This window comes from Anoplolepis gracilipes, chromosome 6, assembly GCF_047496725.1.
Source record: "Anoplolepis gracilipes chromosome 6, ASM4749672v1, whole genome shotgun sequence".
In the NCBI taxonomy this organism is placed as follows: Eukaryota; Metazoa; Arthropoda; class Insecta; order Hymenoptera; family Formicidae; genus Anoplolepis; species Anoplolepis gracilipes.
This window is the reverse complement of record NC_132975.1, coordinates 5,467,638-5,495,000: the sequence shown is the minus strand read 5'-3', so window position 1 is coordinate 5,495,000 and position 27,363 is coordinate 5,467,638. Positions and strand designations below refer to the sequence as shown.

Sequence of the window (27,363 nt, the reverse complement as noted above, 5' to 3'; positions counted from 1 at the left end):
CACTTCGATCTTTTGTACGAGTAACTGGAATGCTTTTTACTTGTAAATGTTGTAGAGTTCGTGAAAATTTTAGCGTTTTTTTTCGTTAACTTTCATTGATTTAATTCTTAGAGTCACAGCGGGTCACCCAGAGACCCACCTTTTTTTCGTAGTTTTTTATTGTTTTAACTACTTTTTTATCAACAAATACCGGATTTTTTGTTTCTGCAGAGTCTCTAGAACATCAATAAGTGTAAAAAAATATCAACAGTCATTAATTGTTAATTGCAAAAATACCATATATAAACAAACAGTCAAAATTAGTACTTTTTTACGAAAAAATGCATTTTCTACTAATCTATTATGACAATAAATTCGGCAATTTTTTTTTAATCATAGTACACTCTAAGTATTTTTCAGAATTTTTTTAGAATTTTTCACCGTGTAGTTTTTGTTAAATCCTTTTTTTGATAAAAAATATATAAAATAATCAATATTATCTGTTCTAAATTAAAAATAACAGTCGTATTCTTTTTTAAATTTTTTCTCTGAAGGTTTTTTTAGATCGCAGAATCTGAATCTAAAGGAAAAAAAATTTAATTTCCAAAATTTAATATAGGGATCCAATATGACGGAAGTAAAATTTCGTCTGTCATATTGGATCCGCCATCTTGAATTTTGAAAATTTTACAACGGATTCGTAATCAGCGACCCCAAAAACCCTTATATATCAAATTTTATAAAATACTGACAATTAGAAAAATTCGTGACTCAAAGGGTTAAATAAAAAAAGATAAAAGTGCAATTTTTACTTGATTTTTAAGTAACAATTACGCTTTAAAAATGAATAATGATTGAAAAAACGATAAGAGCACTTTAAAGCGCCAACTTTCCTCTTTAAATTGGTTTTTTAATAATTATTTTGCAATCATTTTTTCACTAGTTACAAGCGTTCAAAGTCAATAGCTCGATTTCGTTTTAATAATGAATATCTCGGCGAAAAGAAATCATAGAAAAAGCTAAAACTCTGCTCTTACTCTCAAAACTCTTTAACACCCACTTAATGAATTCGTGCTAGGATTTTGTTTAATTGGTGTTTTCGGATAAACTTTAGAAAAATTTGTTCAATCGATGGACGTCGCTTTCTTACAATGTAATTTTGTAACGAAAAGAAATAATTGAAATTCATTTAAAGATTCCAAAACTAGAAACTTTAAGCTTTAGAATGCTTTTTTAATAATCTTATTCCGATATTATTTTTAAGAAAGTTGCAACTACTCGAGAATTGGCTCTTTTTTATATGGAAGAAACAAGTGGCCTTTTAATTCTTTTTGCATAGTGTATTTTGCACGCAGGTATTATATTTCAATTAATAAATATATAGCATTATAATGCCTTGTTTATCGTTTACTGTTGATTAGCGATTAGTGATATCGCTCATCGTATCTTGCATCTATTATCAAAGAGCATCGAGGAAACGACGATTAACATTTCGCGCGAGGTGCTTTACGGATAGCTCTTATATATCAAGCATGGCATTATCTTACTTACGATAAGTTGTAATGGCATCGTGTTTGCGGCCGTAAATTGCCGCGGAAAGTCTCCCGAGCTGACACGTAACACGGCCAAGTCCGGCGCACGGCCATTATGGGCATCGGCCTTTCAACTCGGAGGCATTTTAACTTGGCTCGCAACATCGCGCATCGATCATGAGATTCATGAGCATCGGCAGCTGAGGCCACCAACTCCCTTAGTCTCTCTTTTTTACTTGCTTCGCTCCACCGTCTTTACTCGCTTTTGTCTTGCCGGAGTATTCTCGCCGATTATGGCAATCCTCTCGACGAAATCAGGGGGAGGGGGGGGGAAGTAAAAAAGATTATCATTTTATATGAAATGTTATTTTATGAAATAAAACTATAAATGTAAATCATCAATATCACGTTTTACACATCGGTCCGTCGACTTGATAACAATATTGATATAATTCGCTAAAATTTTGTATTGAAAGCTGTAAAAAAAAAAAGGATATATCCCGTAATCTTTGATCGGGCATTCAAAATGATTCAAAGTTAACTCGTTTAGCCGATCGCACACTGCGCGATATAATCAGACGAATAACGAGCGCATGTTCTTGTTTCAGGTTGCGACACGACCTTGGAGCCCGGATCAGGGCAAGACGCGCGAGATGACCAAGCTCTGCAACCATAAGAGGAAACTTCTGCTGCCGTCCGCGGCCGCCAGTCCGGTTGCATCCTGTACACCGGCGGTCTCATCGTCGACTTTATCTTCTGGCCCGACAACGACCTCGATTCACGCGAATGCTGATTCGCCCACATCGCCGGACAAAGCCAGAAAAGGTAAGAATGTGCGATTGTAAACATGAGATATTATTATTTGAAAAAAAAAAAAAAAAAAAATCTGTCGTTGAAAAATAATACAATAATTTTAGAATCAGATATAACAAGACAGAGAGAGAGAGAGAGAGAGAGAGAGAGAGAGAGAGAGAGAGAGAGAGAGAGAATATAAATAAAAAATGATTTTTAAGAGTACAATTTGTGTGAAAGCTAAAAATTTTAACAAAGATGTAGACTTTGAATAAAATTTATATAAATATATTTTATATTTACATAATATTTTTTGATTTTTATTATATATATCTTGTTTGAATATTGCGTTAAACTTTCCAATTTTTTTTTTGCGTTAGGCGATTCTCGCAATCGATCAAAATCAAGATTTCCTCAACATCCATTTTCTCATAATCTCGCCAACTTTGACAGTCAAACTCACATACGTGCCTGCAAAACTTTCTCTATCGATCTGGTGTATTAACAAAGTTTTCTGTCAAGTCGGACGTCGAATCGGCGCCATAATCGCCGAGACGTTTATTCACCGTCGCGCGGGAACACGTGCCAACTTTTATTGGAGGAAGACCAAAAGTTTTTCCACCCCCTGTCAAGTGAGCCGTGATCATTAGGGAAAAAAGTCGAGTCGGTGGAAGAAGGACGACGAAATTGCGGCATTAGTCGGTTCGCCCATCGCACCCCTTTCCCCCCCCCCTTACCCTCTCTCTTTCCCCTGTTTCAGACTCGTCTTTTCTTCGCCCGCCACGTTGGCACATTAAAGCTCGAGAGAAACGCGGTGGAGGGTGAAACGGAGACAGGGTGGAATGATGTATCACCATAGCCGCCAAACTCTCCACCGAATTTCATTACCAAATCCCATAACCGACCCATCCCTGCCGCGCTCCTCTGCTCCTTTCCCTCTACCCCCTTCCCTTTTTCTTTTTTCCTTACTTCCGCGCCGTTAATTAAGCGGCTGTTGTAGGACGAGCGACAAACGCGTTCCCAGCGTACCTCTACCTGTACTCCAAATTGCGTCGGCTAGAAATTATAATCCGCTTGTGTAGATTGAATGCCGGACGCGACCGTGTCGGCGACCAACGGTTATTAAACTTTCACCCTGGGCTTCTCGCAACTGCACGTTTTAATATTATTCGCAGAGGGGATTGGGAGGTCGCCTCTCATTTCTCGAGCATCGAATTACTCGAATATCGTGAAAATGATACGTATTGAGATAACATATATATATATATATATATATATTTTAGAAAATATTACAATTATTAATTTTTGTGTTTTTATTTTATGGTATCTCACAAAAGTGCTATATATTTATAGATATAACACATTTCTCTTCCTCGTGAACAGTTTACTCTCTGCAATTATCAACAAAGACGGATCGATTCGCTGTATCCGCCCGTAAATAGATTAGCGCGATGCATTTCGATGCATAGAGCTGCATTCGGCAGCGAGTGGAATAGTTGCGCGCTTGGGTCTGGAAATCTGGGGCTGAAGTCTAACTCGAGTTTATCGGTGCGTGTATATATGCGTGCGGATATACATACATATCGTTGGCAATGTTTTTATGGGACTTTATAGGGTCGTTTTAACATCGACGCACGCTCGCGACGCTTCGATTCCAATTCACCGGTGATATAAAACGACACGCTGGATATGGGAGGGTTGGTAGCTTTTTCCCCTCGACTTTCTTCTCTTTACCGCGCCATCGGTCTCTCTGCAAACACACACACACACACACGTACATCCTATGGTAGAGGGAAGAACGGCAAAGGGAATAAGTGGAGAATGAATCTTTATCGTGAAACGTCGAGCTCCGAGTTTTCATAACGCGCTCACCCCCGCTGGGAGCCCGATTTAATTCCCCCTTTTTCTGATTTTCAGTTTGACTTTGCTAAAAGAGCTAAAAAGGGAAGGGTCTTTGCTTACGTACGATGGATTATATATGCGCCGGGAGTAAAAATGATTGAACGCCGGTTTTGTCGGTCACGAGAACAAAATGGAAATCACAATTATCCGAGGCATTTAATAATGTATTAATTGTCGTATTAACTTTTCTCCGATTACGATAAATACTTCATTTTTTTACCGCCTATATGTAGAAATGTTGAGCAAAATGTTTAATAGTTATTTATAGATAATTTAGAATAAATGTTTTTCCTATAAAATGGTAAACTGTTCTTATATTTAAATGATGACAAGTAAACCTTTAAATAGAATATTTTTGTTATTCAAATTTAATATAGAATTTAAATTAATTACTCTAATTTCATTATCGAAGAAAATTAAGAAACACGAGACTCATGACATCATACAATTATCATCGAATGAATAATAATAATAATAATAATAATAACACTCGGAGTGCGGTTTACACAATCTTTTGCCGTTCCAAGCAATTTTCCCCTGTAAACAGTTTCCCCTGGAGCTCGATCGATCACTTTTGTCCTCGTGGCAGTTACAGCGACATCCAGAGAGCAATGAGTAGAGATTTTACGGGCGACGAACCCCGACGGATTCACCCTTTCGCAAACTACCGGATTTCTCACTGCAGTGGCGAACCATGAAAAATTCTTCGGTGGATTTGACTTGTATGCGAGTCTGTTTGTTTTCCTTGCTTATCGAGGATATCGTGTCGTGTAAACAGATTAACTCAACCACCTACATCAGACGGGTCTATTAGATCTTGTATTCTTTTCGAAGGGTATGTTTACATAGGATATTGCTGCTGAGAAAAATAATCTTCTTAAGAAGTATAGGGTGAAATAAAGTATAAACACCATGGATTCAATCCTTATGGAGTGAGTAGAAAGACGGATCTGTTAACGAGGCATTTAATATACATTATATAATTAAATAGAGAAATTAATCTCTGTAGAACATTTGTCTCGCATTTATTGTTGATAATTGGCAGATAAAATATATCAATCCGAATTAGTCCGATCGAGAAAGAATAGATTGAGGGAGAAGCATTTTCTTTCTATCATCGGCCGGCTCGCGGCCTTCTTATCGCAGCGTCGATCAATAAAGTCCCGCGAGAGAAGGAAAGAATCCGTTTTTCCTTCGCTGCCAGCGACGACGACGACGACGACGATGATGATGATGACGACAAGGTACCGCGACCGATGGCGAAGGTGGTGGATACAAGAGGAAGGGGTGAAAGAAGCCAGGCTGTAATCCCCGCGGTGGGGGGTCGCGGAGAAAGGTGGTGGTAGACACAGAGTTGATAAGGGTTAATTTTGTACGAAAAGCGAGTCACGATCGTGCGCATAAGGGGTAGGCAGAGAGAGAGAAAGAGAGGGAGAGAGATCGCAGTCTTGCGGTCCAACGACTGTGTCCGGTTGTGATTCTTGCGCCTGCCCCGAGAGTAAGGTTTGTTCCCTCGACGGAGGGTCCTTGCTCTTCTCTCTGTCTCTCTCCCGAGTCACCCTCATGTCCGCTCCCGTTGGTTGGTCGCGCAAGCGCATTTCGACCTCACTCCGCTCAGTCCGCATCAACGCCTCGGCGTAACGGCGTAACGACGCGATCCTGGCGGATTTTCATGCTCACCCTAAAGAGAGTTATTTGCCGTCGAGATTGCTGGGGCTTGAAAGTAAATTCGCGACGCTCGTGTCTGACTCTCGTTGTAGGTGTAGTTAAAGCGCCGACGATGCCACCAACGTTCGCCCTGGCTGCGTCAGTGAGAGCGACGAAGAGTGGATTTATCCCGCGAGATTACGAATATCATCTTTACAAGTGTGTTTGTGTCTCTAGCTTTCCAATCAGCGAATTAACTCGCTAAAAAATTGCTCAACTTTTGTTCAAATTTGCGCAGAATTTTGAAGAAATTGGAAACCTGCTTTTTTACAACAACTTCAAATTATGTATTTTAATGTTTTAAAATACATCGGAGCAAAATTGCAGCTTTGAAATTTGCATTATGTTTATCTTTCCTACAATATCTCATCAATAATAAATCGCATCATGTATAATTTAACATCTCTATTTTAAATTCAAATCCCGATAGCAAGATGTATTTTCAGCCAGAGCAATAAGAAAGAGCGGAGTCTCCGTCAATCAGATATTTAATAAATATTTAAATGAATCCAACAATTTAATATTTATTAACAAACATACGTTTCGTAAAATCAATCATTTGTTACGAGCAGTTAACAACGAACATCTCATGCTTTAACCGAGTACCTGAGAGACGCAGTTAAAAACAGCGGCAAACGACGAACTACATCTTCCAATTACTACGTCACCCTCTTTCATCGAGTTTAACGACGAGAACGTTTATTGCTCGAGCCATTGACTGCAGGCATTCCAAGTAGATGGGTGCGGGAGGACTTTACGCGTTCGCGCGAAAATCCCGGAAGCCGCAAAATAGATCCAAAGATTTTACGCAAATCTCCCGTCTCCCTTGGGAAACCGGGTTAAACTGCCGTCAGGACGAGCAAGTTGCCTTAGATTCATTACTACGATCATCCTCCCCTTTCGCTTTCTCCTCTCGTCGTTTTTATGCTCTTCCCTCTTCGCCGAGAATTATCCGGTTCTTTCCCCGCGCCAATCGACGCGCACAAAGAATAATTATCTTCTGTAGGCTTAGAGATAAAGGATCCCCTTGCCTGTCGCTCTGCGTTGAAAATCTTATTCCTCCTCCTTTCTAACACGTTCTCGTAAATCACAGTAATTCGGAAGCGTCGATGGCCCTTGCAACTGTTCTGAGACGTCATGCAAATGAAAATGTTTTCGAAGTATGATCAATTTGTTTAATCCTCTTGTTTCTTTTCAAGTATATTTATACCGTTCATTTGATTAAAATGTTATAATATTGGTATTACGTAGAATTTCGTATGCTCTTATCCATATACATACATATTATCTCTCTGTTTGTATGTAATTTATTATTTATTGAATTATAATTTTGGTATCTTTTATAAAATTCTTTTTATAATTTCTATAAAGCTTTTTTAAAAAATTTATTGTTAAAATATATGTACATTTTTATATTAATTTTATTTATGTGTATATTAATTACAATCTATTAAGATTGTAATGTTATAATGATTCCTTTATTGCACATATTATCATATAATATTTCCTTTTTACATTAATTTATATTTGATTTTTGATCAATTTTATATATATACATATATATATTAAAATTCAATTCTGTAGCTTTTAAATTTTATTAAACATTATGTGAAAACTCATTCCAAAGAGATTGTGAAAATTAATATTATAATAAATATAATTATAGTAACTTTTTAATACGCATGACATTAGGTTTATTAGCAACGATTTTTTTTCATGAACGATATTTTTTTGAAATGAGAACACAAATTGGAGAGAAAGGTCGAGGTTTTTAAAAAAAAAGTGGAGAGTTAAAGCACGGAAATGTCGAGCTAAATACAATTTAATCTTGCGGCGGGATTTCAAATGGAACATTTGCTTCATTAAGGAGCTTGGAACATCGCCTGAATAATAAGCGAAAACGCCGACGGCGCGGGATTTAGGGCGAATAAGTCGTATTTTAATTTCTCCAGCGCCGGAGACTTATTGTCTTTCACAATTGCACTCTCGGGAAATACTTTTGTCGATTCAATTTCAAGTAGTTGCTAGCGAATCGAAGATATAATTGAATTCCAGTTCTGGTTTATTAAGAGACACTTTATTGGCGTGCGCAGATGGTCACAGCAAGAAGAAGAAGAGGAAACTGGGAAGCATAGGCGGCATTTATTCCGGCGTCTCGATTTCGCAACTTCTGGCACAACGGGAAAAAGCTATTGCCGCGGTCACGACTTCTGGAGTTCAAGGTTCACCGGTGCCTAATGGACCGCAGGTAATTGAGTCATAGCTATAATAAAATCGCAAATTATTATCGGTTGTTTTTCTCAGCCGAAAATTATATTTTTTATTATTTTGTAAATAAACTACAAAACTGAAAACAAATTTATATATGTATATTTTTTTTACGAATCTTTTTCTTATTTATCCCTTATCTATACTTGGATATTTGTGGAAATATTTACTTTATAATTATTCAATTTTTAGGTATGGCCAATCACGATTCCGAATCTGCAAGTCCAGCAAAACGGCCAACAAATCTGTCATCAGTCTTTAAATTCGCCTTCCCAGAATCATGATGTGAATAATTGTGCAAGAAATCCTCAGCAGAGGATAAACCAACACAATATGTCAAGCATGCTAATGAACAATCCGCTGATAATGAATCAGCAGGGTACAAATTACAATAATATGACTCAACAGCAGCAGCAGATTTTACAGCAGCAACAACTTATCCAACATCAACAACAACAACTCATTCAGCAACATATATCACAACAACAACAACAACAACAATCGCAGCAGTTATTACCACATCAGCAGCAGCTGCAACATATGCAGATTTTACAACAACAGCAACAGGAACAGCAGCAGCATCAGAACACAATGGTAAATCAATTAGCGCAGCAGCAAGCTCCCCATTATATCAATCAAATGAATCAACAGTCGATGCACGTAATGCAACAACAGCAGCAGCATTTGAATTCGCAGCAGCAGCAGCAGCAGCAACTGCATTTGCAGCAAATTCAAAAGCACAATATGCAGCAACAACAACAGCAGCACTTGACCCAGGAAGTAGACCAGCCACAGTCGACAAATTATTCTCAGCATCCTGCTGAAAATTACGTACACCATATGCAGTCATCGCAAGTGTCAAATCAAGCAGCCGCCCTCCATCCGCAATTGCATCAAGTTCATCAGCATCAGATGCAGCCGCAACCGCCTCAACAGAGTCAGCACGCTATGCAACCACAATCAACGGATCATTTTCAGATGCAGATTCAACAGCAGATGCAACAACAGCAGCAACATCAGCAGCAATTGTCGCAAGTGTGCATTCAGCCGCAATATCCGAATCAGCAAATAAATCATCACTCCGTGGACGTTATGCAGCAGCAAACTGGCTCCGCCATCATGACTAACATCAATGCTAACGATCTTCAGAATAGGCACAATCGAGCATCATCAATTAATGATGAAGATTTAAATGCAAAACAGTTACAACAACAGCAACAACAACAACAGCAACAGCAGCAGCAGCAGCAACAACAACAACAACAACAACAACAACAACAACAACTTTTGTTACATAATCATTCAATGCAACGACACCACGTAGTTCAAAATGGCTTGTCAAACAATCCTCACGAGAATGTTCAGCGGATGTACACGCAGAATCAAGTACAATATCCAATGAGGAATTTTGATCCTTCAAAAGGAACAAATGTAGACGCAAAAATGGGACACCAACAGCAGTTTGTTCTATCTAACCATACGGGAAGAAGCCCGAACGCCACTCACGCCGTCGAGGCGCAGCAGTCTGGTATGGGACCAAATGGGCAACCCGGTAATTTGCATTTTAACAACAGAACACCACCGTGGCAGCAGAATCGTGCTGCGACCGTATCCCATCAACCGTCCCTTGTTACAGTGCAGAATATCACCTGCAATTCGTTTGACCGTGTACCGCCACTTCATCATCACATTCCACAGCCCTCTAACTGGACGGACGAGGCCGCGCGAAAGAAAGCAAAGTCGAGTAAGATAATAGTGAAAAAGCAACGGCAGCATGGTGTTGCAGAATCGTCAAGAACAAATAACGGAGTAGAACATTCAGCATCAAGTCCAGTAGATGAATTCAGTGAGAAGAATCAACAGAATAATAGTCAGATAGGTTCAACGTTTAACAGCAGTGGTCCTTCGTTCCTAGAGGATCCCAGCGGATACCTCGCTCAACAGACGGCGCTGCTCAACAGCACAATATCGAGGCAGACTGGTGTCAGTAGCTCTCAAGTGGGCATGTTGAATAACAATCCAAAAGCGTCGCCTCAGGCCAGTCATGGCATGCATGTCTCTAATACTTATAATTCTCAACCAAAGCCTTCCTCTATCGCCAGTCCTACAAGTACCTCGTCGTCGTTTGCTTCCGTAAAGAATCATGCGACCTCGCCGGTTGTCGTACACAGCAGTATGACACCGACATCGAACAACAATACGGATTCCGACAGCAGTCCATGTCAAGGCTGCGTCACCAGCGCTGACACACAATCTTACATTCAGGATCAATATAAGCAACAGATGCAACGACAGTACCTGATGAATACGGATCAGCGTGAAGATCCTGTCACGTCGTCAACGTTCGGCGAACGATATCAAACGAGCAATCAACAACAAATTGACTCCAGACCAATACAAGGCGGTACTGTGAGCACCAGTCACGGATCTCCTATCGGTACGAATAGTCCAGCTAATTCAGATACGCCAGCTGCTTCAACACCCGGCATCTCGCAACCGGCAACTCCGCAGAGCCTTATTTCATCGCAACCAGCGACACCGCATAGTTACTCGCAACCACCGACGCCTCACTCACACGTGTCGGGCCAAATGCCATCGCAAACGCTACAGCAAGCGCAGCAGCAGCCATCGCAGTCTTTGATTGGTGGCAACATTCAAGAACAAAGATCTGAGACTCCTAGTTCTGGCACGATGAGTTCCAGTTGTATTCCACCTAGCACGTCGCCATCTCAGACGTCTTCCTCCGCGTCGGACAATTTAACATCTCAAGTAAAACGACAAATAACGACTAGGCAAAATTCTTTGGACGGCTATCAACCTCATCCGCACACTGTAAATGCGGTTTCCAGGATATCTATGAATACTTTTGGTGGAACATCTTCCGTGATAACAACTATGGCCAGTGGTCATACAGTCAGCAGTAATACAATTACGTCTGTGTTAGCTGGAAGGGCGAATACCGCTACCGTCTCTATAAATACACCATCTGCGATACCGAATCCCGCTATACCCAATCTTTTGCCGAATAAGCCGCAACATCAAGCACAATCTACGACATTGACAAATGTGCCAGGTGCTCCAATTACGACTCACTCCGCTATCTCGCATAATCAATCTTCGACGATGGTGTCTAAGTCTCCGCTTGAAATGGTCCAAAGCGTTGTCAGTAGCATACAAGTACCTCAGACGAGTACAAATTCGTCGTTGCAGCCGCAAACTCAGCAGCAGCATCATCATCAACAACAACAACAACAACAACAACAACAACAACAACAACAACAACAACAACAACAGCAGCAGCAGCAGCAGCAACAACATCAGCAACCGCAACAGCATCATCCTCAGGCCAACGTTCAAGTTCACAACGTCCTTACTTCTGGTGGTATATTGAAACATTCTGCCGGATCGACGCTACCGCCTGGCCATATACTAGTATCTAGCGGCGGTCAACTCATCATGGCGAGTACTGGGTCGACCATCAATGGCGTAATGGCACCTCCTCCACCGAAAATTATTTCCAATGCCAGTTCTATGCCACCGTTGTCGGTATCACCGATGGTTACCAGCGTAACTGGAGCCGTCAGCCAAGTGATTCCTGCAGTAGGTGTAGCCCAACAAGTGATAGGGCAACCGACCGTTCTCGTGAACACTATTCAGACGCCGGTGCTGATTCAGCCTGGCGTGATGACAATGGATGGCATAAGCCAAAACGTGCAGATACCGCATCTAACAGTCGCTACTGGCAATGTTATACAAAACACTCAGTCGATTCTCGACACAAACCAGGATGTATCTAGGACCGTTAATGCCAATCAAGGTATGACAGTAAATCGACAGGCAGCATTATTATCGCCGGAATCAGCGATGACCAAGAAGAAAGGATATAAGAAACGGAAAGCGAATCCGCAGACCGTAGCGTCGATGCTACACATTGCATCGTCTCAGCAAAATGCTGGTATGCTGATGCAGTCGCAGTCGAACTTTGCGCAGCAAAACTTTCAGGCTCAGAGTATAGGCGGGCCTATGCTTCAGGCACTGACCATCGTACCTGGCAAAGGCGGAGCACCGGCACAGTTAGTCATGAACGGTCAGACCGGTGCGGCATCTGCGCAATTTAACACTCAGCAAATAATTACAAATCCTCAACCGGCTCAGCAAATAAATCTTCTTCAACCGGTAAACTTGTTGAACGGAGCGACTGGGATGGTTCAAAATTTTCCCACTATTCAGCAGTTTATCGTGCCCGGTTTAGGCAGCATGGTTATGTCTGCCGATGGAACGGCCACGTTGTTGCAAGATACGGGTAACATCGGGATGCAGCTTCAGATACAGAACGTCAATGGGCAGAATGTGTTGACACCGGTACAGAGCCATGGTAGTATATTCAATCCCAGTCAAAGCATATTGGCTGCTGGTCCAGCAGGTATGGTAATACGGGCACCGCAAGCGACCGGTGGAAAAATAATTCAACAACACAGTCCGGGAGCACAATTTCTTTCACCAAACAGCGGCCAATTTCTAGTGAATGGAACAACATCTTTCGGGAATCAACTGAGTCCGATAGTAGCAAACGTCAGTCCGAATCAGCAAGTAACATTCAATGCTTCGCAAGTGAGACCACCAAACATGCAAGGTCAACAGGAATTTATACAGATGAATGGACAAACTCTCATGGTACCTTGTGCTACCGCGCAGAACATTGCTGTTTCCTCGGCATCGAATCAACAGAACACAACATTCGTCCAACAGAATACGACGATCGTGCAGCAGCAAACGACTATGGTGTCGAACAATCAGATACCAAATTTTCAAAGTGCAACTTCTAACGGTGGACAAGCAGTCGAACCTTCTTTAAATCTCGACCACAATCAATCATATATTCTGAGTTCTGGCATGATTCAGGGAAAAGCAGCATCATCCTCCCCTAAGAGCGGAGTAAATTCACCATCATCCGATCAAAATATCGAACAGCAGCAATATGTGCTCGCTAGTAGTAGCACGACCGTTGTAGAAAAAACGACTCAACAGAATGAGCAACATAGTCCGCTTATGGCAAGGCATTCAGTATCGACGCAAACCGCTGGAAATCAAACCAATGTGGCGCAATCGGCGATGATGCGGCAAGGATCGCCACCAGACACGACTACTCATAGTCCAGGAAATAGTCAGAGGTCCAATAGTCCGGCCGTGGACACTACTACACACGGTGCAGCTTCGCCAGCGCCTCCAATCACCGCTAGACATCACTCGTCATCTACGGTAAAAAATAATTTGGAACAAGTGAAATAGAATTTATCTCTCTCTCTCTCTCTCTCTCTCTCTTTTCTTTTAACAAATTCTAATTTCTTAACGTTGAGGAAAAATATGATTTAATTTTTCTTTAAATTTTTATTATTAATATAGCTTAAAAGAAAAACATGTAGAATTTTTTCCTTCAATAAAAAATAATCGCCTTTATTAATTATCACATAATGCGCGATTTATTTTCAGCCTATGGTTCATTGCGTCTCGAGCAGCGAACCGGATTCGGGCGACACGCAGGTAGCGTCGGAAGATTGGAGAATGCAGAGTATCGCCACCAAGGAGATCACGTTGAATCAACCGAGCTTGCACGGAAAGACTTACGTGGAATCGACAGTGACCACTGGGATCCAGGTTGGTACCCACGTAGAGCAGGTCAACCGTCATCTAACTATAATAGACATGCACCAGCCAGCCGATACGACACACCCAGAAAACACATACGCTGACTCACAGGAGTATATGGACACTTCATCACCAAATCATTCCATTAATTCAGACACTATGGACCACTCTACCGTGGAAGATCAACTAAGTGTCAGTAAAGAAATGACGGATGTTTCTTATTCGGAGATTGAGGTCAATCCGTTGCCAATCATAGGTCACGGTCATTATCAACCAATCCTTTATCATGGCCAGCATTATGTCCCTAATGCGAACGTTTATCGACAGCAAGCCTTAGTGCCAGATCATGCTCATTATACTATGCTACCACAGGCTAATAACAAGTTCAACGATAAATCGTGCGTAGATAATAATCGCGTCTCTCAAATCGAGCAGCGTGTCATGGAGCAAGAAGAGGTCGAGCAAAATTCCGCCGAGAAATTATTGGAACGACATAATACCGGGGTATCTTACTGTTCACAAAATGTCGGGTATCCGCAAAAACTTGTGAATGTTGGCATCGCGCCGTCCGAATTGTATCCACATTTATATAATTATAGGTCTGACCCTAATGGCATTGCTGTTGTTAATTACACACCTAGTAAGCAAGCCTACATTAATCCATACGTTTATAATCCATTCGTATATGCGCAAGAGGGCGACGACGCTGAGGAAAGTGATTCATCGTCAGACGAGTAATCGCAACTTTCTTTTCGCGCGGGTTATAAAATTAATTAATTTTGTAAATTGAAATGAGGTAGATATACCAGTGGCATTATTAGGTTGCGATCGGTTTAATTCGATAATATTAAGTTTGTAATTAGTTTGTATTTAACGTTAATAATTTTTACATCCGCACTAGCGGTAAGCGCTCGTTTATTCGTAGCGTTATTATTTAAATCGTGTATTGCAATAATGTAATTGTATTACTAATCGTGTGTTGATCGGATTAATCATTAAAAAAATCACTCTTTTTTATATATAATAACAAAAAAATAAATTTTTACTGAACATTATCCTTTTCTCTCTTTGATAAAAATTATATATAATTCTGAACATATACCTTGCAATGTAAGCATGTGTAAAGTTTGAGTTTGTCTCTTTTTTGGTATTATTATCGTTTGCATGCATCGATGAATCGCGTGATTTCTGCATTAAAAGTATCGGAGATATCGGTCAAAAAAATTTACAATCTTTTTAATAATTTTTTTCTTTTAATTCTATTTATTTATTTTTTTTTTCCTTTTGTATTGTCTAATCTTTGTATATTTTAATTGGAAATGCGCTTTTGTCTCCTATGCTGGATCGAGAAAAATCATCAAGTCCTTGTGAATTATGAACAGGAATTCTCAAATAACAAAAAAATAATATATCGGCACTGAATGATACATTGTGAAATGATATTAGCATGCGATTGGTAGGCTTGTGCCTGAGTTGATCGAGTTGTATTTGACAGATCTATACGTCAGAGACGTTGAAGCAAGCCGAAGGTGTGGTGAGCACGGTGAGGTGCGAGGGCAGGGAACATGCCCTCGGCCGCGGAATCAAGCGAAAGCTGGACTCCATCCATTCCATGCATTCTACTCTGCATGAAGACCAAGATGGTCAGTATTGTATGGTACTCTTAGACGTTAATCGTATATGAGTAGTCAAAATATCAACTCTTGCTTTAGTAGTAATAAAAACTATTCTACGAAGAAACTTTAATAATTGACGTAAAAGAAGTAATATATATAATTACATATATATTAATATTTTTATATATTTTATATTATGTATAAATTACTTTTTATAATTTAATGACAAGTATAATAAAGCTCATTGATTAACATTTTGTTTCCATAAACAAAGAAAGTTTCTTCGTCAGGATGTTTTTCGTTAGTTGCTCTTTGTGAAAATGAGAAACGTGAAGCATCGATCATCGCCAATTTATTTATCCTGGCGTCGTTTACACGAGAGAAAAAACAATGCGCTTCTCGTTGCTCTTTGTCACTAAATAATCATTGTATGAATGTTATTATTAAGAGTATTTTAAATGACGACTTTAATGGAATTGTTTGCAACTTGAACAAGTACATGCTTGCGTACACTATCTAATTTCATTGGCATTATTTTCTAACTCTATTTGCCGTTTCAACCGATCACATGTCATCATTTTGCTTGCGTTAATGATATTTATTAGCTTATTTCATTTATGCATGTTTGACCGTTGCATGATGAAACGCTTGCTGTATTGCAATTGCTTTGGGAGCAGCTTTTCTTTACACAATATTCGAGATTTTGCGTATGCATGAATTAGACGCTAAATCGAAGGGGATCGTTTTCTTCTTCGAGGCTTTAACGTCGGGGAAATATTATATTTTGTGCGAATCAGAAGTGAGTTTTCCGAATCAGTCTATGATAGCGACTTAACTTCGCACCTCATAATGTCGCATATTATTAATCGCATTAAACGAGAAGTCGAAGAAAGCAGGTAAGTGGCGTCAGTACTAAAATACCCTTCATTCATCACGTCTCGAGTCTTCGACGTCGCTTGGGGAAATGAAGAAAATAACTTTTGACATTTGTAAATAATACCCTTGAAGGTCCCGTTTTTTTTTTTTTTGCGTTTACTAATTGGCTGTCAGGTTTGTTAATACCATCACCCATGCAATTACATTCTCATCCGAGTGGCCAAGGGTCTTGAATCATATGTTCATTTCGGAAGGGGTGTGGCTCACTACCGTGTGTTAATTCAACGTACCTACCTTGTACATACATACATCCCTCATGTTTTGCGTATAGCATGTGCATATTCCCGAGGATGGAGGTCTTTTTCCGAATTATTTCACGAGGAACATTTTTACTGGACAATGATTTAGGTGCACATAAATATGAAATAAAATTAAATATTAACGCATAAAGTTGGATTAATACATTTAGGATAAGTCGGGAAATACAATTGTTGTATTTAACTATGATTATACTCGGCAATATAAAAAACGACCATAAAGTGTAAAATCTTTGTTGTAAAAATCTTAAAAAATTAAAAATAATGAAGTTGGGGAGGAGGAAAATTTTTCATAAAATTTGTTAAAACTTGAAAACCTTTTTCTTTAAAGTATTACAAGTTCCTCTAAGTGTTTATTTGATATACAACATGAAGAGATTTCATTTCACAAATGAATTATAGATAAAGAGAAATATAGGACAAATAACATTCATGTCGACAAAATCATTGCATGTATTCGAACCGTCTGATATTTCATTCTGCCTTTGATCTCGCCTATCACCATTGAATGAAGCTACTAATCATTCTTAACGAGCACATACGCGAGCAAGAAGCACATTGTTACGATACTATTAAACAAGTAGTTGAACCATCAGTTTCGAACATTCCTCTGCGACACGCACTATAAGCATAACGTTTTGCTGTTATGCGTTGCACATCTTGCAATCGAGATCAATACAGATGTATCAGATGGAAATTATGCGGTGTCGTATCGCGATATGCATGTGTACATTTATGTACATGAAGACAAATTATTTGTGTGTAATATACTAAAAATTCAAGATTGTTTTAACAATTATAAATTTGTTTTCTAATCATGACAAATATTAATACAAAATATTAATATATTCTTCAAACAATTTATATAAAATTAATGACAACACTTATTGAAAAAGTAAATAAAATTGTGACACAATAGAAGAAAAGTATTATAAATTTCTGACAGATAAAAAATAATAACGATTTAATATTATTATAATACAATATTTAATACATATTAATATTATATTTAAAAAAAATTATCTCATACGACTCCGTCACAGTTTTCTATCCAATATGTCTGTACAAGTCTTTTCTCGGAGATGGGCTTTTTTATAATATTTTTCATAATCACACGCGAAAACAATTCGAGATTACAAGTCTCTGAAAGATACCGTGCCTTCTTTGGAACCCCCAGTAGCCGAGACAAAGGACTTAGACGATGGAAACCAATGGAAACTGATGGTCGGTGACCTAGTGTGGGGTGCAGCAAGAGGAAGTCCGGCCTGGCCGGGAAAAGTCGAATCTTTGGGCCCTCCGGGTACTATGACAGTTTGGGTCCGGTGGTACGGGGGCGGGGGCGGTCGCACCCAAGTCGATGTCAAGGCCCTCAAGTCCCTCTCCGAAGGCCTCGAGGCGCATCATCGTGCCCGTAAAAAGTTTAGGAAGTGAGTCAGCCACCCCGACAGGGATGAACTATCGAAAGATGAGAGCCTCTTAGAATTACCTTGTTGCTTAATAGACATCGCGTTAATGTAAATATTGAGGGGAAAAAAAAAAAAAAAAAAACAGAAAACAGGAGAGATGCTTGAGTATTTTCAAATTCTTTTTTTCCACGTCCGGCATTCTAGATCCTGAAATTATGACACAGATTATTATATATATATGTTGATTTACGCTTTTATTATAAATGTCGAATAGTGGAGTTGCATTGTGTCGCCTTTTTAAGATTGCAAAAAACATGCACGTAATGTTATATAAATTGTATTACGTTTAATTAAATATAATTGTATATTTTTAAAAGAAGAAGAATAAACAAAGAGTGCTACACGAGATAGATATATCTACAAACTTAATACACGAGATATTCCATTTTTATCGCATTATTAGAATATATTGCGATAAAAATCAAACACAGAACCTATCTCGTAATGAATTCATGTCTAATAGTATATAATAAATTTTCTCTTTCTTCTTTCCGAAGAACTTTTACGGTGATCGTATAGCATTTATTATTAGCAAGCCAACAGCCAATTAAATCTATCCCGCATAGCTTACTGCGTTCAATATTCTTCTTGTTAACTTAGCCAAAGGATATTGATATTTTTATGTGCTGGACATTAATATGTTAAGTGGTTCTACTTCAATCTCTCAGCCATCTTTCTTCTCATTCCCCTTTCTTTTTATTCTATATTAAATATATAATTTTAATTTTTTTCATAACACACGCGCGATGTGATAGACGATTGTATAAAAAGAAAGAGAGCGAGAGAGAGAGAGAGAGAGAAAGAAAAAAAAATATTTTGAAAAATCCGTATTATTAAAACAATCTAAATTATTTTCTGTGACTCGCGTGGTTTTTCTCTTTGACAAGAAGTCAGATGCGTTAATTATAATGTAGTCAATTATCATTTATGCTTGACAGAGTCTATTAGTCGCGATTGTGTGTTTAGCTTTTATACTACAAGCTCAGTAATTTCTGTTATATTCTGATCGGTCTAATCCGCACGTGCGGTCGCTGGTAATCATTTGTCTAACTGTACAATTTTTTCGTTCCTCCCCTATTTTTCTAGAAGTCGTAAATTGAATATGCAATTGGAAAATGCGATACAAGAGGCGATGGCGGAACTGGACAAGATGACGGAGGCCTCCAGCGAACAAAAAGACATGAAAAAGTCGCCCAAAGTGACATCGTTGCCGGCAACCAGCTCCAAGGGTATCACTGGCGCCGGCAAATCGGAAGCCAAGAGATCGTCGAAGAGGGCCATCATAGACCATGCCAAAGCCGAACAGAAACAATGCCGGTGATCCGTGTTGATCATGGTTGTTTAACGTGTCAGTGCAAAACATCCGCGCGATCGACAATACACTTGTCATAAAGTAATCAAAGATCCTTGCGCGGAAATGTAATTTTTAGCCAGCCTTTCCGTTTAATAAATTATTAATAAATTCACACAACTTGTATACACGTTCTATAAATTCCGTTTGCTTCACAACTGACGATTGATTAATTAGATAAAAGTATAATTGCGACGCAAGCGATTTTAAAGCAGGTACAATCCAGTGCTTAATCCTTAACTTAATCGCGGTCAATTTTATTGTACACATAATGATTCTAATGTGACAAATTAAGTAAGATGGCGCAAAAGTACGTGATATAAATGAAAAATATTCTTTAAAAAGGAATCACCTTGAAAGTATGAATATACGGTCATATACATCTCGGTGATCGTCCACTGTGATTTGTTACATTCGAACAGTCGAGATTCTTTTTAGAATCATTAAAAGAATTTCATCTTTGAGTAAAAAGAAAATTGTACAATTTTATCTCTAAACGTTTCAAAAAAACTCTTTCCCATTCCTATATACATACATATTACGCTTTAGGACGCTCATAGCATCGTATGATTGTGCGAGAAGCGTCTCCGATAACATAATCAAAAATTTTGTCCATGATTTGTTAAATTGAAAGAAATGCTTTTGACGGATACAGAAACGATGGCCATGAGAATGCAACGCTAAACGTAGAATTGTATTACAACAGTCTCATGTAACAATGACAAGCATTTTTCTCTTTTTCCTATAAATTTATCGACGAAGCCTAAGTAATATCTGCTGTAACATCTTTAGTGCATTCTATTTTGTGACGGACGGCATCTGTTTAATAAAGAAATGGTCAGGCATACGACATTGCAGTTTTGTGTAATTAATAGTGAAATATTATATATATACACATATATGCAAGAAATATTATGGCCAATTCATACAAAAGAGGCCTACAGCATGCATTCTCTTAGATTATTTACCCTAATGCTAAATATCTATGTAACTACGTACAGAAAGTAAAATATTGGGAGCGATAGTTTTTCACAGATGTTTTTGAATTGGTAGAAGGAGATTACATTTATCATAAGCGAAAATAATTTGTCACACAATTATTTTATTCGACAAACACTCGTCTATAGATTCCATTAATACGAAATAATAGAAAAGACGATGTTTTAAACGCAAACTTTCTATGATTGATATATATACATATATAGTATACAATCTCTCTCGATTACTACACGTGGTTTTTACAATTTACACGTGCGATTTGAAGGCATGGATGTTTCCTGAAAATATGTAATCGCCCATATATTTGGGCGATCGTGTAAGCAAAACGTGTATAGGTTTAAAAAGATATTTTTGCGAACAAACCTTCATTACACTATTCATAGAGAGTAATACATTTTTTTAGAAAGCTATATACAGAGTGTGAATAATTGTTTTAAACCGTGACAACATTCGGCTACAGGCTCGTTGAACCATTTTTAATCTACACACGTCTGCGAAGACGTTTTTGATCAGCGCGATCATCTTTTTAACAAAATGTTCCTCGAACGATATAAACCTGGCACACGCTGCAATTAAATAATTTACGGGTCGATTTTGTATAGTACATAGTAGCGAAGCAATCCGTTGCAAAATGTGGTCACCAGGTATTTTTTAAACAAGTGCACACGCGAACAATTGACCTTTAAAGTCGTTTTAAATATTCAGATTTTTCAGAGCGTATATAACAAATTTCTAGATTTTTAGATTATGTAAAAGTAAAGAGATTACATATAGTTGAAAGAAACCAAAACGAAATTTTGAAGTAAGATTTAAAATGTGTCGTCAATATTTAGAAAAATGCAATTTGATTTTTATTTCAAGGATCGTTTACGGTATAAAAGCTGAATTTTGAAATAGCGTTAAAAAGTTTAGCTTTATTGAATAATTTTGACGCGTTCGGAAACATACAATAGACAATAAGAGAAGATGCAAGTATCAAAAAATATCGCGCGATTCTTAATTTGCAATTTCTGCGAGTCTTTGATTGCTTCGAGAAACGCATATATAAATTATGATCGATCTTGAGAAACTTTGCTATAACTGCACTGGCTGCATAACACTTACAATTAGCTAATAAAACGGGTCCGTACAGATTTAGCGCTATATTACGTTTGTAAATATGTCAACTATGATGACAACTTAATAACGAATAATGCAGAGATACATATATGTAAGAAAGGCCAACAGTGTAACGAGTTTATAAATGAATTATCGTTAGCAAAAGATGCATATGCGACGAGTCTGTAAGCTTAGATTTGCCTCTGAGATTAAATCGGAGCTACTCTATATCAAAAGATAACTGCTTGATGTCACCATATATGTATATATATATATATATATATATCCATGAGGAACCATAAGTCTTTCACCAAGATGGTTTCTCGGTTCAAACAAAGTCTTGTCTAAAAACTGTACCGTTTTCTGTCCCTTCTTGAAATAGAAAGTAGCCTAAGTCGTATCTTTTACTTTGAGATAATAAGATTTTTATGTATTATAAAAACTATTTTTTAAACAATTTTTTATCATCCTTAAATATAAAATGATAATTTTTTAATCATTTGTTTTCCATACTTTTAAAATTTAAAATACGCTCCATGTATAACTTATGAAATGTGAATAAACAAGGAACATGATTGAATTTTCTCATGTTTGTGACTTGGGCCACTTTCATATAATCACAAATATCATGTACCATGTAAAGTTCATGGGGATTTTACGAGCAGTTTTCCCGGTGCGCATGTTCTACTTAAGGACAATTATATCAAAATAAATCAAAAGTTCACGCGATATCACATATTACTCACTATAAGTTTCGCAAAAGAAATTGACAGCGGAGAATCGTATTCTTGTTTCCTGCGATACGGTTCATAACGTTTCATCTTGACCAAGCGCGTTGCAACGCAACGTTTCATTTGAATGGCGAAAAACATATCACTGGCCGCGAATGACAATTCTTCGGAACCTGCACGGAATCTTTTCAGTAAAACAGATTGTGTAAAAATAAGAAAAAGATGATAGAGAAAATTTTTAAAATACGTAAATGGCTGGCATTGCTGTAAACACACATACACACCATACACACATACACACAACGGGACCGTTAAAAGTTAAGACATTTCTAATTTTTTATTCCATTTTGCTCGCCTCAACTAGCGTGTCAAATGATTCGTAGTTGAATAGTTGAGGACCGCTTTTTTATACAACTTAACAAAATTACAGAATTTCCTTTTTTTTTTTTTAAATTGAGTTTTACTAATTAATTATTTTATAATTTTTATAGCAATTTAGTTATTCTTTATAATATACAATTTTTTCATTTTAACAGATTTTGATAGTAAAGTATCTACAATCGCATCTTTCAATAAAGATATTTACGGAGATAAAATATATTTCTTGCAAGAGTTTTTAATTTTTATGTTGACTTCTTTTGCAAAAAAAAGAAAAAAAAAAAAAAAAAAACGGTCCTCAATTCGAGACTTGCTAATATTTTTTTCCGAAATTGATGTAAATTAGTTTGCCGAGAGTACTTGTCCCTTCGCTTTCTCGGGCATACGAGAGAGTGACCGTAGTTTAAAAGGAAACCAGTGAAAACTTACCTCAGTGACATATACGCAAGAATCAAACGTCTTAAAAAGAATCGAGAATATATACTGTAGTGCCGATACTCTTTGTATATTTTCCATGATATTGTAAATAGGTATATACATATATATACATTTACGCGCCTTATTAATAATCACGCCGTGCGAGATGAGCAGTCGACGAGTACGATTGTTTAATGCTAAATGCAAATTGACGAATGAAGGTATTAATTATTACACGAGCTGTCGAGCGACCGATTTTAGGCGTTAATGATGCATCTCCATCAACAGCGAACATTGTGGCTTCTAATTATTTAAAATGTTGCGAAAGATGACTGGGAAAGAAGAGAAAAAAAAAATACTTATAGGACTATTTTATAAGAACATTCTTTACGGGTCGTTACATGATGTAAGTAGGGTACGTTTAATATATGCCACATTTTTATACAACGCCGTATGAAAGTAAAAGGGAAGAAGTAGCTCCTAAACTGATCTTCTATGCATACAATTATAAAAAAAATCTTTAATGCATATTTATTATTTAATTTTTCACCTGGCGTAAAATTGTTTCGATCAAAAATGGATCTCTCATGAGCAAACTTCTTCCTTGATGGCTCAGTCAGCTCGGACATCGCAAGTTTTAATAAAGGGCCTACATCGTCGAAAATCGTTGCGTTGCGTCGACTGAACGAAGGATTATGACATATAGTGTAAGAAGAATAGTTGACAGTTAATCGGACGGATGACGAAATTAGGCGTGCGCGCGGCGAATCTTTTGGAGAATTATATACCGATAGTTATTAGAGAGCGTGAAATAAAAACTCACGAGATTTTTCGGCAGATATATTTATTGCTATTATTATTTATATCAAAAGTAGAGTATTTACGGAGCGGTTCCGTTCGCTTGTTGTGTTTTGAGAGAGATATAAAACGAAGAAACGAGAGAGCGTAATACGCAGGCCATTTTTGTCCCCTGTAACGGAATGTACAGTGTGCGTGTGCGCGCAAAAATGTATAATGATGAAACAGTGTGCGTGTGCGTAAAAGTCGAGGCAAAGAAGGGAAACGGAATCCTTTCAGCGAACGAACGCGATTGGCAAGTGGCACCAAAAAGAAAGATTAAAAAAAAAGTAATGAAACGATCTTACTCTAGTAATGACAAATGACTTATCGTGATTGAAATTACCGGTTAACAAATTTAGGAGAAACGCGACGAATGCACTTTCGATGTACATTATAAATATTATATTGCAGATAACACAACTATATATATATATATATATATATATATATATATATATATATATACATATATATACATATATACATACGTATATATTATATCAATTGTCAGTGGTATTACAATAAGAGATGATAATTTTATATTTACAAGGAGATGAGAGAGATCATTAAATCTCTCTAGATGAGTGTAATATACATATGTACACGATTCCCCGATTCCTACCCACACCCGAATTCCGTGCTAGGACAAATTAGCAAAAGCTATCTTATTTAATATTTGGCATAATATTTATATATAAATATAAATATATAAATATGAATATATATAAATATATAAATATAAATACAAATATATATATATATATATATATATATATATATATATAAATATATATATATATATATATATACATATATGAGAGATAGAACATAAAATAAAGAAAAAGATAGTCTCGGAAAGAGCAATATTTGCCGGACCCGAGAAAAAGTATGAAGCTATGTGATCCACTACTACTAGTAGCTTTTAGATGTAAAGACTTATACTTTATTTTGTAAATTTTGTTTATACAATGTTTGATCGTTCACGCATAATACTATTGTATGTGAAACTAAGTTAATAAATCATTAACATGTGAAGTTGAATCCTGTGCAGTTTATTTCGTTGACAATTTATTGATAAATAAGCTTATACTTTGCTGATAATCTCTTTTTTAATTTGATAATAAATAAGATATTCTGTATTTTATAATTGCGAGATTTTAATTATCCGCGTCGCATTTTTCCGTGAAAGCTTCAATACTATTAGTTTTTGATAAGATATCTCTTTTCTATTATATAATCTGATATAATTTTAACATTTCTTTTTCAATTCACAAGAAATTATATTATTTATTTATGTTATATTATTTTTTATTATAAAAAGTTTATCCTTTCTCTCATGTAGAGATGTTATAAAAAATATTTATTCGACATAATCGATCATTGCTTTTAATAGAGTTAATTAATTTACCTTTGTTACATATGGTAATATATTTTGATACCGATAGTCAGGGTAGTAGTATACTAACAATAAATATGTTATTGGCTCTTTCATTTAATTATACACTTGTATATTCTTTTCTTTCCTGGTATATTGATATCGTAAGACATTTAAAATATTCAAAATTATTGTAATTAAAATAATTTTTTTTTCATATATAGACAGGAGAACAGCACCATCTATCGAGGGGTGGTTGAACTTCCTTGAAATTGAAGGTTGATTCGAGTAATCGATTTATATTAAATTTCGTGTTTTGCGAAAAAAATAATCTTGTAATATTTAAAATGCATGTTATGTAAAATGTACACATTAATAGTATTGAGAAAATGTGTTCTCAAAATTTTTAAAAAATTAAGTCGGGATGATAAAAAAATTGCCGACACGGTACCTATTTTAGTGACAAAGATAGATGTCAGGTCCATCTTTTTTAGAGCGATGACAGAACTAACAAAGGTTTAGAAATTCTAATATTGATTAAAAACAATTTATATATAAATATAGAAAATTCTTGTGCATGTATGAAAATCAAGAATGTTTCTTTCATTAATTTAACTTCCTCATTTATATAATTTTGTATTTATTGATATAGAACTAGTCTTAAGACTAGACATATAATATAATTCAGTTTCAATAAATGCAAAAAAATATTTATTTTTGGTAAAATAACAAGATAAATTAAACAGTTGAATGGAATAGATAATAAAAATAATTGTTATATCAATTATTCTTATTTCAAACTCACGGAATAGAAAAAGAATTTTGAAATAAAATTACTTAAAACAAGAAAAGTATATACATTTAATTAATGTCAACGTTTAGGAAAGTCGGAAGAAAGCCGCTTCACGCACATAGGCCGGAATTTATAGTCCGTACTTACATTTAAGATCATCTTAAGTCATATTTTAAATTGTCTTTAGCCAACCAAATGGAATTTTAAAACGATTTACTCACGATTTTAAATATAAGAACGGACTATGAATACCGGCCATACATATATTATCGTCATTCGGCAGAATGTAAACTTCAATTGGAAAATAATATATATATACGCAATTCGATTTTCGATCGAATAGTCTAATATTTCGAAGATTTTACGATCAGTCTTCTGTGAAATCTCTCTCGCATCAGGTTATCATTTTCGCGCGTCATAGTATCGGCAGTTCTCTCTTTTAGTCGCACGGCGTCGAGGATATAAGAGTAAATCGCTCGTTCTCGTATACGGAAAATAAAAACGTGCCCCGGGCTGAGATTGTCTGCGTGAACCTGCCGGCTGTATAGATCGGCACTGAAACGATCGTGTTGCCAGGAATAGCATCGCCGATGCGGCAGCCGATTCTGAAACACGTGAAACGAACGAGACGCATACTCCGTTGCTTATTTCCCTCTCGAGAATGTACCCGAGCATGTACTCGTATACGAATATGTCCATATGCACGAACATGTACCAGGAGCCGCTCTTATTCCAATTTGATCAATTTTACACGGATAAAAACGGGTATACTTTCGATGAGTTCTCTGCTGCACACACACGCACATACAAACACACACACACACACATATATATATATATATACGTTATGAAAAAGAATCTCACATACTTATTATTGCATTATTATTGGAAATTTATAAGTAAACGTGAGAATTATTTTCCTTCATTATTAACTTCGAAATGTGAATTTGATGAAATTTTATTAATTTTAATCCTCGTCGATATACGATCCTGATAACAAGATATTATAATTCCGATCTTTAACAATCTTTGAGGAAGAACTACGCGGATCAACTATGTTAAAAGTTATAATACATGTATAATAATACATTTCGAGAGTCATGAATTTGATATTGCACTTTTAAAATATAAAATTAATAAGTAATTTCTAAGTTTAAGTAGAGATTTGCAGTGTAAAATATAATTTAAGATTCTATTAAAATCAAGAATAATATCATATTTTTTAAATTTTTCAATAAATTTTTTCTATAATAACTGTACCATATGATTTTAATTGAAAT

The 27,363-nt window shown here is 36.8% G+C and overlaps 1 protein-coding gene across 7 annotated transcripts in view; it reads left to right on the top strand.

The window, feature by feature from the left end:
* The window catches only part of LOC140666496 (uncharacterized), a 224,061-nt gene extending 203,785 nt beyond the window's left edge, over positions 1-20,276 (top strand). For 4 of the 7 annotated variants that reach the window (XM_072893740.1, XM_072893747.1, XM_072893745.1 and 1 more), the window contains 4 exons: positions 2,120-2,336; positions 8,006-8,160; positions 8,373-13,439; positions 13,671-14,881. In XM_072893740.1, coding sequence (XP_072749841.1) covers positions 2,120-2,336; positions 8,006-8,160; positions 8,373-13,439; positions 13,671-14,564 — 6,333 coding nt within the window. In that variant the 3' untranslated portion in view covers positions 14,565-14,881. Of the gene's footprint in view, positions 1-2,119; positions 2,337-8,005; positions 8,161-8,372; positions 13,440-13,670; positions 14,882-15,321; positions 15,470-17,812; positions 18,063-19,187 lie in introns of those variants that run through there. The other 3 variants (XM_072893743.1, XM_072893741.1, XM_072893744.1) reach the window with 3 other exon arrangements.
* The last annotated feature ends 7,087 nt before the right edge of the window (positions 20,277-27,363 follow it).